The 10,626-nt window shown below is 44.7% G+C and overlaps 1 protein-coding gene across 2 annotated transcripts; it reads right to left on the bottom strand.

Annotated features, from left to right (window-relative positions):
* Positions 1-1,110: 1,110 nt before the first annotated feature.
* On the bottom strand, positions 1,111-6,942 carry LOC135577045 (uncharacterized). Of its 2 annotated transcripts, none has more exons than XM_065044684.1 (2): positions 3,856-6,942; positions 1,111-3,636 (listed from the first exon to the last, which is right to left on the bottom strand). In XM_065044684.1, the coding sequence occupies exons 1-2, from the start codon at positions 3,980-3,982 to the stop codon at positions 3,380-3,382; spliced, it is 384 nt and encodes a 127-aa protein (XP_064900756.1). In that variant the 5' UTR covers positions 3,983-6,942; the 3' UTR covers positions 1,111-3,379. The 2 variants fall into 2 exon arrangements, with proteins under 2 accessions (XP_064900756.1, XP_064900755.1); XM_065044683.1 differs by having other exon boundaries at positions 1,113-3,636; positions 3,856-6,936.
* Positions 6,943-10,626: the final 3,684 nt, after the last annotated feature.

Below are 10,626 nucleotides of genomic sequence, written 5' to 3'. Positions count from 1 at the left end.
TGCAGCGATCTGATTGAGATGAGGAGTCTCTCCAGAGAAATCTCCAGGGCATGCCAAGGGAGTCTTTGACTCAACAGGTCATGCAGCTGGGCAGAGTGGGACCTCCTGGCTGGCTCGCCAACTGAAATGAAGAAGTAAACTTAACAGCAGAGTCAATTATACTGTTAAGCAGCATTCTTTATTTTATCAGCACTGGGGAACACTGGGGATCATCCTCCATAAGTGCTCCAATGACTGGATGCTCTTGCGTTGCTTATATTCACATAATTATTACATATGCATTACAATTTTTGAAAATTTTGACATACAATACATCTATACTAAGAAATAATTGATTATGTTGTTAATAATTGTTTAGTTTCCTACTTACAATACATTTATTAATAATTAGTTAAATATAAACTAGGCACTCTGCTTCTAAACAATGTATCACTTAATCTTCCGTCTCCCTGTTCTCATGCAGAAGGATCTAAAACTCGAAAAATACCCCTTCATTTTGCAGGTGGTCAGAAAACATTTATCTCATGTCAATTGGTTAATGATGAGTACGTCTTTTTAACTTAATCACAGTATACATTAATTTGGCAGCTTCTCTTCAGTAGATATTGGAACTATAGCTTGAAGTTGTCACTTCCTTATTGTAAGCCTCATTGTATCAAATTTTTTGTTCACTTTTTTGTTCACTTTTCTCCTTGCAGTCATGAAAGCTAGTGTTGAGGGTTTAGATTGCGGGGTGATAATAAAACCCTGGCAGATGTATTGTTAACCTCTTCTTCCCCCCCTCCTCTCCTCCCCCCACCTGCCCCTTTTGCCCCTCCCTCTCCCCCCTTCCCACTAAGGATAGGCGATCGGGAGGAAAAGAAGGACAGAGAGAAGAGAGTTGGAAAAATTAAAAATGTTTTACTAATACTACTAATAAGAATAGAGAAAAAAATACGGAATGTACAAAACCAATCATGAATGTCTCAGCAACTGCAGAGCCGGCACCCGAAGTCCTGGATTGGACTCTGCAGCCAACCGGAGCTGGATTCAGTCTGTCACTAGGCCTCAGTTTGCAGGGACTACTAGCAAGGTCCTCTCCTAATGTCGGCCATAAGCAAAAGGGAAAAGGGACGAGATCCTTGTGATCTCCCACTTTTATATGAAGTATTCACGTGAATGGAATGTTATACACAGTTGGTCAGTTTCTTGGTCACCGGTTTCTCGTTGCCCCTCTCGCGAGATGTCCATCCGTGCTTATCAATAAGTTTGCATTCCATTGCTAGGTTTACCAAAACATGTATCTGGTTCTCCAGGAAAATGCAGCTAATATGAAGGCTTTAGCTGACAGGCAAATTCACTAAAAGAGAAACTTGTTTTTTAACAAAACCAGGACTATTCCACCCCTTATAATATGCCATTCACTGAATACTTAAACCTTATCAATACAATCTATCAATACAATATAATTAATCACTACTACTGTATATATATATCTATATATACACACATATATACACAGGAGTAATTAATCTTAATCAGTGAACCATCCTTTGAAAAGTTCATTAAGTTCATTTTGTCACGACAGTCTCCCAGGGCAGGAAAAAATGGTACATTTAGTGCATCTCATGACCACTGTTTGTGGGTTAAAGACACCAACTTCAAAGAAGTTGTCAGGCACCACTCGAAGAAGCTAGCTCTGCTTTCATCATCACTGTCTTGATCTGAAAAAAAACCTTATTAAACACTGTTAGTATGGCAATTCACATCATGCAATTCAGTATTGAATATTTTCACCTAAAATCAAATCCCCTTGAGGTACACACCGAACTTCTCCATCCTTAAGCATCACCCACCAGGTGCTGCCAGGTCCCTGGGCAAAAACAATCCCGCGAATGGGCTTGCCTTTGCCCGAGGCAGGAGTAACCCAGACTGCCTTTCCTAACATATTTTTCATGTGTACTACAGGGACTTTATCTCCTTCTACAGTACGAAGAATTTCTGACTGGGCAGGCCCGGCTTGATTGGTTGATCCCCTAGTGTTGATCAATCAAGTGGCTTTTGCTAAATGTGAATCCCAGTTTTTAAAGGTTCCACCACCAAGTGCCTTTAGAGTAGTTTTTAACAAAACATTGTACCTTTCAATTTTCCCAGAGGCTGGTGCATGATGTGGAATATGATATACCCACTCAATACCATGTTCTTCGGCCCAATTGTCTATAATACTGTTTTTGAAATGACTACCATTGTCTGATTTAATTATTTCTGGTGTACCGTGTTGCCAAAGGACTTGCTTTTCAAGGCCCAAGATAGTATTTTGGGCTGTAGCATGATGTACTGCGTATGTTTCCAACCATCCAGTGGTTGCTTCCACCATTGTAAGTACATAACGCTTACCTTGACATGTTTGTGGAAGTGTAATATAATAAGTCTCCCAAGCTTCTCCATACTTATACTTTAACCATCGCCCCCCATACCATACAGGCTTTAACCGTTTTGCTTGTTTGATTTCGGCGCAAGTTTCACATTCATTAATAACCTGTGAAATAGTGTCCATAGTTAAATCCACCCCTCGATCACGAGCCCATTTATATGTGGCATCTCTACCTTGATGCCCTGAAGCATCATGGGCCCACCGAGCTAGGAAAAGTTCACCTTTATGTTGCCAGTCCAAGTCCACCTCAGCTATTTTAATCTTAGCAGCTTGATCTGCTTGTTGATTGTTTAGATATTCCTCGGTGGCTCGACTTTTAGGCACATGAGCATCTACATGACGAACTTTCACAGGAAGGCTCTCTAGCCGAGCAGCAATCTCTTGCCACAGTGTGGCAGCCCAAATGGCTCGAGGTAATAGGAAAAGCTGTGCTTCAGTACCGATCACTTCTAAAGCAGCTTGAACTCCTTCATATGCTGCTAGTATCTCTTTTTCAGTTGGAGTATAGTTGGCCTCAGATCCTTTGTATCCTCGACTCCAAAAACCTAAGGGTCGACCTCGGGTTTCTCCTGGTGCTTTCTGCCAGAGGCTCCAGGTAAGTCCATTATCTCCAGCTGCGGTGTAGAGCACATTTTTAACATCTAGTCCAGTCCGAACTGGCCCAAGGGCCACCGCATGAGTTATCTCATGCTTAATTTGTTCAAAGGCTTGTCCTTGTTCAGGGCCCCACTCAAATTGATTCTTTTTACGAGTCACTCGATAGAGAGGGCTCACAATCTGGCTGTAGTCAGGAATATACATTCTCCAAAAACCTACAATGACCAAGAAAGTCTGTGTCTCCTGTTTATTAGTAGGTGGAGACATAGCTGCAATTTTGTTGATCACATCCATTGGGATCTGACGATGGCCATCTTGCCATTTTATTCCTAAAAACTGGATCTCTCGTGCAGGGCCCTTGACCTTGCTTCATTTTATGGCAAAACCAGCTTCCAAAAGAATCTGAATTATTCTCTCACCTTTCTCGAAGACTTCTTTCGCTGTGTCGCCCCATATGATGATGTCATCAATATATTGCAAGTGTTCTGGAGCTTTACCTTGCTCCAGCGTGGTCTGGATCAGTCCATGGCAGATGGTAGGACTGTGTTTCCACCCCTCGGGCAAGCGATTCCACATGTACTGGATGCCCCTCCAGGTGAAAACAAACTGCGGCCTGCACTCTGCTGCTACAGGAATAGAGAAAAATGCATTAGCAATGTCGATTGTAGCATACCACTTAGCTGCCTTTGACTCCAGTTCAAATTGCAGTTCTAGCACGTCAGGCACAGCAGCACTCAGTGGTGGCGTAACTTCATTCAGGCCACGATAGTCTACAGTTAGTCTCCACTCGTCACTAGACTTACGCACTGGTCAGATTGGGCTGTTAAAAGGTGAGCGAGTCTTACCGATCACACCCCGGCTTTCCAATTGACGGATCAACTTCTGGATAGGAATCAAAGAGTCTCGATTGGTGCGATATTGCCAGCGATGCACCATCATGGTAGCAATTGGCACCTGCTGATCGTCAACCATCAACAGTCCTACAACAGAAGGGTCATCTGACAGACCAGGCTAATCAGACAGCTGTTCAGTTTTCTCAGTGTCCACAGCTGCTATACCAAATGCCTGCCTGCCGTGATGGAGAGACGGGACACAGCTTGATGCAAGCAAAATGTCTACTTTATTATAATTTCGAACATATTTTATACCTATCCTAAACAGCGCGTCACACGTTGATTGGTTTGTTATTCCTGCTAGATACCTACTGATTGGCTAATGTTTGTTTAGGCAGTTGCTATCTTGATTAATGCACTCTCCTTAGTGTAGCAGCAGCAGCAATTCCTTCTTGACAACCTTAGTAACTCGTAATTCTTATCTACACAAAGGGTTTTGCACATCCTGTCTTTAAGTACTGTTTCTGTTTTTCGTCACCAGGGTCTGTGACCAACAAGCTCCAGCACGTTTCCTTTTATCAATTGATAAATGCTGGGAGTTTTTCTGAGGCCAGTGAAATCCTGTCCCACACCCACCTATACCCTTTTGGGTCCTTAAAATACCCTCTCCTGAGGTAGTCTATGCCAAGGATGCACGAAGCATCTGGACCAGTCACAATGGGATGCTTTTGCCAGTTTTTTCCACTTAGGCTCATTTCAGCCTCTAGAACAGTCAGTTCCTGAGATCCCCCAGTCACTCCAACAATACTGATGGATTGCGTTCCTTTATAATTAGAAGGAATTATTGTGCACTGAGCACCAGTGTCCACTAAAGATTTGTACTCCTGGGGGTGTGTTGTACCAGGCCATCGCATTTGTACAGTCCAATAAACTCTGTTATCCCTTTCCTTCACCTGGTTGGAGGCAGGGCACCTCTAATTTCTGTTTTGCACAGTCTCTGGGTGTGAATTAGAGGTTCCTTCAAGAGCATCAGAATCTCTTCTGCTCCTTTGGTAAACTGGAGCAGCCACCTTCCTAGGAGTTTTTCCTTTTATCTCACGTACTCGTTCTTGAAGTTCTGAGGTAGGTCTTCCATGCCACTTATTCATGTTTTCTCCCTGCTCATGTAGGAAGAACCACAGTGAACCTCTTTTTGTGGGCTGCCTTTGTCCTCTCTCTCGAGATTGGAAACGCCTTCTCCTAATAGCTGAAACATAGGTTCGTACAGGTCGTGAATGGTACGTCTCTTCTCTGAGTTCTTTGATTTCTTGCAACAGCTTTTCAAATCGGTCATCAGATTTTTCACACAGTGTCTCCACAGCAGAGACACAAGCCAGTAGAGAACCAGCAAGGCTGTCCTCAAAGTCCCGGAGCTGCTCAATCACTTCAGTAATGTTTTGTACACCTCCAGATGACCAGACCATTCCTGCCAATGACTTAGCATATGCAGGTGGTGCACTTTGTACAAATCTGCGCCACAGAGGTCGTGTACAATTGATTCTATCTGGGTCTGTCCCCTCTTGGCTGTTTGGTCCAAAATAGATGATCTCTCGCACAGCTAATTCTCTCAAGAACTGGATACCTCTCTCCATAGTATTCCATTTCCCTAACTTGGATATACAATCTTCCTTGTAGGGAAATCTTACTTTCATAGCTGCCAGGAGTCTGGTCTAGAGGGTAGTGGCGTCAGACTCTCTTGAAATTGCCCTATCAATGGTGGAATCTTTTGACAGAGATCCCAGCTGCCTGGCTTCACCACCTTCCAATTCAATTGTTTCTGCCCCATTGTCCCAGCATCGGAGCAGCCAGGTTAAAATATTCTCGCCTCCACGACGACTAAAGTCTTTTCACAGATCTCTCAGCTCACTTGGAGAAAAGGACCGAGTGGTGGTCACTTCATCTCCTCCCTGTCCTGATGATGCCCCTTGGGTTGATGTTGGCCCTGTGCCATCACCTGCTGCACGGGTAGTCTTTCTAGTGACTTTCTTACAACCGGCAACTGATGCTGATATGGGTTCACCATCATTTGATTCATTTCCAGAGTCTGAATGACTCTCACAGTGATTGCTGTGGTTACAGCAGCAACAGTGACCGGTGTGTGAGGAAGGGGGGGCTGCCTTGTTAACCTTTGAGGCTGCAGAAGTTATGTTATCTGCAGCGACCTTGGCAGAGGAACTCTGCGGAGGAGCTGTAGCTTCATCCTGTGAAGCCACGGTTGGGGGGGCAGTGGCTGCAGCGGCAGCTTTTGCTGTTTTGCTTTTTCTCAAGCGGCTAGGAGTGCTTTTTGCTAAAGCTTCTGAAGACGCACCGCAAATCTCAGGACTAAAAAGAGACGCAAACCTCCTATTGGACTTCATTTCTCTTAACAGTAGCACAAACTGACACACATTCAGCAAACCAAATAGCACCATCACAGTTCTATCAAAGCTCCAAGGATATTCAAAGCTCTCTAAAACATTTGCAAACTGTCCTAGTGAAAAAAATGAAAGTATTGTTAGTCAGCCTTTCTAAAGATTTGCTCGACCAATTAGCAAACACAGAACCATATTGCTGCTTTATCTCTCCCGGAGAGAGGTAAAGCAGAAACGAGTAGAAATTCATTAGCGGCTGCAGTATAATGAAATAAACCAGTGACAAACCACACAGTATCATCATGACCATAGTCCAGTTTCTTGTTGTTATATAATGAATACTTCAATTTAGAAAGAAGGCCCAACACAGATAAGGAATCACTGAACACAATGTAGAAAATAACTGATACAACTTATGCCATAACATCTTTAAATCAATGTAATTCACTTTGCCTTAATACCACTAAATAATGTCTGAAGCAAACAGACGCACAAGTATCACAACTCTATGAGTTGGCACCGTGCCAAGAAAATTGAAAGGTACGTCAGAGCAGTAGAAAAGCCAAAAATCTCCAAATTTACCCCTTTCTCTCGCCCCACGTTGGGCGCCAATTATCTGTCGAGGGTTAAGATTGTGGGGTGACAATAAAACCCTGGCAGATGTATTGTTAACCTCCTCTCCCCCCCAACTTCCCCCTTTTTTGCCCCTCCCTCTCCCCCCTTCCCACTAAGGACAGGCGATTGGGAGGAAAAGAAGGACAGAGAGAAGAGAGTTGGAAAAATTAAAAATGTTTTACTAATGCTACTAATAAGAATAGAGAAAAGAATACAGAATATACAAAAGCAATCTTGAATGTCTCAGCAACTGCAGAGCTGGCACCCAAAGTCCTGGATTAGACTCTGCAGCCAATCGGAGCTGGATTCAGTCTGTCACTATGTCACGGAGGCACCCCGTAGGTTAATTTAAGGGACAACAAGGTCCAAAAACAACTTTTATTAAACCGGTGAGAAACAGGGTTTTAGCACTCCAAAAGTGATTTAAATAAAGGTTCGGATATCAGTTGAGGATACTAATACAACTAATACAACAGGCGGTCCACAGTGTGCATGCATGTGGCTTCACCCAAAACAATGCCGGAGCCGTCCCTGAGTCCCAGAGAAATACACACTTGCCTAAACACGGTGCAGGATTATTTTTAAAGAGATACACGCACTCGTAGTGAGTACGGGAAGTGTACACTCGTGATTCTGCGAAGGTAAATTTATAATACACCCGCAATCCTGCGAGAGTTAATTTACTTACACGTGCAAGTGTGCACGGAATCCTACACGTGCTTATGTGGAAGCACGGGAGGAAAATACACTCGCGACTGTGCGAGGGGCTCTCGGCGGCCACTCGCGATTGTGCGAGGAAATAATTTATACACGTGCTCCTATTGGGCACGGAAAGTTACGCGTGCAAGTGTGCACAGAAGGAAAATACACCCGCGATTCTGCGAGGATTAATTTTACACGCGCTCATATGGAGCACAGAAAGTTATACGTGTATATGTGCACGAAAAGTATAAATATACTCGCAATCCTGCGAGAAATTATACTTACACACGTGGCGGCAAGGCAAGCGGAGTCCCCATCCCAGGGAGGGGGATTCTCGGCGGCAGCATCTTGTTCGTGCTCCGAGAGAACCGCGACAATGGGCAGAGTCTCGATGAGAGTCCCGTTTTTATCTGATCAGATCTGACTGTAGGCACTCTAGAAGCTTCTCTGCACCCCCCACACTGGCTGTGGGTGCCCCTGAAGCCTTACACTGGCCGCAGGCACCCAGCGGCTCGGCACTCCCTTCTCCTAATGGCCCAGGAGCCAGGGTGCTCTGGGCCAAACAAAAGAAGCTGTTAGCCTCAAGTAGCAGAGAAAGAGGGAGATGTGCCATACTGAAGGAGGGAGGGGGGTTTGCATTCTGCCACAAACTAGGCCTCAGTTTGCAGGGATGACTAGCAAGGTCCTCTCCTAATGTCAGCCATAAGCAAAAGGGAAAAGGGACGAGATCCTCGTGATCTCCCACTTTTATATGAAGTATTCACATGAATGGAATATTATACACTGTTGGTCAGTTTCTTGGTCACCTGTTTCTCGTTGCCCCTCTCGTGAGATGTCCATCCGTGCTTATCAATAAGTTTGCATTCCATTACTAGGTTTACCAAAACATGTATCTGGTTCTCTAGGAAAATGCAGCTAATATGAAAGCTTTAGCTGACAGGCAAATTCACTAAAAGAGAAACTTGTTTTTAACAAAACCAGGACAGCTAGTCAGAATAATAAAGTGCTCTTTTTCTTCGGGAAAGAGTTACTCATTCCAAGTGTCTTTTCCAGTGGCTGTGCTTTTACTGTGAAGAAACAATCTGTCAATCCATATTTGAATTCTGTACCAGTGACCTTCTCAGTTATGCAAATCATAAAGCTGGTAATCAGCTCTTCAGTTTCTCATTTTATATGAAGTCTTTAGTGTAGAATTGATTCAGAACAATGATTCAGACAATGGGTTTTTAATGAGTGAAACACGAGGATTTGAGACTTCACTGAATGTGAGAGGAGGCTGCTCATCTCAGCAGATTTTGAGCACTACAGGTATGTTCACAACGTGAGAAATAAAAAAAAAGAGTAAGGAGATTGAAGATCACAGCTGGACATTAGTGCCTTAAATCTGACTCCAGTGTGGATTGGCATTCCTGAGCCTTCCTGGTTCTGTTTTCCTGAACATCACCTAGTGATGTGATAAACAGTTGATGCTTCTGTGGCATTCATGTAAAGGTGCTTCCATATGGTTGTTCTGGGTGGGCTGAAATAGGGTTAATTTCCACAGGAAGCTGGGGGGACAATACAGCCAGGACAGCTGGCCCAAAACTAGCCAAAGGGATATTCAATACTCTCTCTCTCCCCTGGGGGAAAGTTGCCTCAGTCCAAGGCGCTCTTTGTTCTCCAAGACCATGTGGTTTGGTGCTATTGCATTTCCAGTGCAAGTTGCTGTCTGGGACAGGAGGGGGAGGTTTTGGCATGAGTTGCGGTCTGGAGTTCACGATCACTGGGGAATCAGTATTCAGAAAAACAGGCTGCACATCAGTGTTGCCATTTGGTAAGAGATTGCATTGTGTATCCCTCACTTTGTATATTTTTCATTATTATTATTGTTTGTGCAGAGCTGCCTGTCAAAATGTATCACACAGTATCACAGTATCACAGTATGTTTGGGATTGGAAGGGACCTCAAAAGATCATCTAGTCCAATCCCCCTGCTGGAGCAGGAACGTCTAGGTGAGGTCACACAGGAACATGTCCAGGCGGGTTTTGAATGTCTCCAGAGAAGGAGACTCCACAAGCTCCCTGGGCAGCCTGTTCCAGTGCTCTGTCACCCTCACTGAGAAGAAGTTTTTTCTCAAATTTAAGCGGAACCTCTTGTGTTCCAGCTTGATCCCATTACCCCTTGTCCTATCATTGTTTGCCACCGAGAAGAGCCTGGCTCCATCCTCATGGCACTCACCCTTTATATATTTATAAACATTAATGAGGTCCCCCCTTAGTCTCCTCTTCTCCAAACTAAAGAGACCCAGCTCCCTCAGCCTTTCTTCATAAGGGAGGTGCTCCACTCCCTTAATCATCTTCGTTGCCCTACGCTGGACCCTCTCCAGCAGTTCCCTGTCCTTCTTGAACTGAGGGGCCCAGAACTGGACACAATATTCCAGATGTGGTCTCACCAGGGCGGAGTAGAGGGGAAGGAGGACCTCTCTCGATCTACTAGCCACCCCCCTTCTAATACGCCCCAGGATGCCATTGGCCTTCCTGGCCACAAGGGCACAGTGCTGGCTCATGGTCATCCTGTTGTCCACCAGGACCCCCAGGTCCCTTTCCCCTACACTGCTCTCTAATATGTAATTTCCCAACCTATACTGGAACCTGGGGTTGTTCCTGCCCAGATGCAGGACTCTACACTTTCCCTTGTTAAATTTCATTAGGTTATTCCCTGCCCAACTCTCCAGCCTGTCCAGGTCCCACTGGATGGCAGCACAGCCTTCTGGCGTGTCAGCCACTCCTCCCAGCTTAGTGTCATCAGCAAACTTGCTGATAGTACACTCTATTCCCTCGTCTAAATCGTTAATGAATATATTGAATAATATTGGCCCCAGTACTGACCCCTGAAGCACTCCACTAGATACTGGCCTCCAACTAGACTCCGCACCATTGACTACCACTCTCTGGCTTCTCTCCTTAAGCCAGTTTGCAACCCACCTCACTACTCTATTGTCTACACCACACCTCCTCAACTTAGCTGTGAGGATGCTGTGGGAGACTGTGTCAAAGGCTTTACTGAAGTCAAGGTAGACCACATCCACCGCTCTCCC

Source organism: Columba livia, chromosome W, assembly GCF_036013475.1.
Source record: "Columba livia isolate bColLiv1 breed racing homer chromosome W, bColLiv1.pat.W.v2, whole genome shotgun sequence".
Classification (NCBI taxonomy): Eukaryota; Metazoa; Chordata; class Aves; order Columbiformes; family Columbidae; genus Columba; species Columba livia.
The sequence above is the reverse complement of the archived record's forward strand: the minus strand, read 5'-3'. Positions and strand labels throughout refer to the sequence as shown.

Bases quoted from the DNA above. Each gene is read 5' to 3' on its own strand.
- LOC135577045 (XM_065044683.1), bottom strand. From the start codon at position 3,304: ATGGATGTGATCAACAAAATTGCAGCTATGTCTCCACCTACTAATAAA.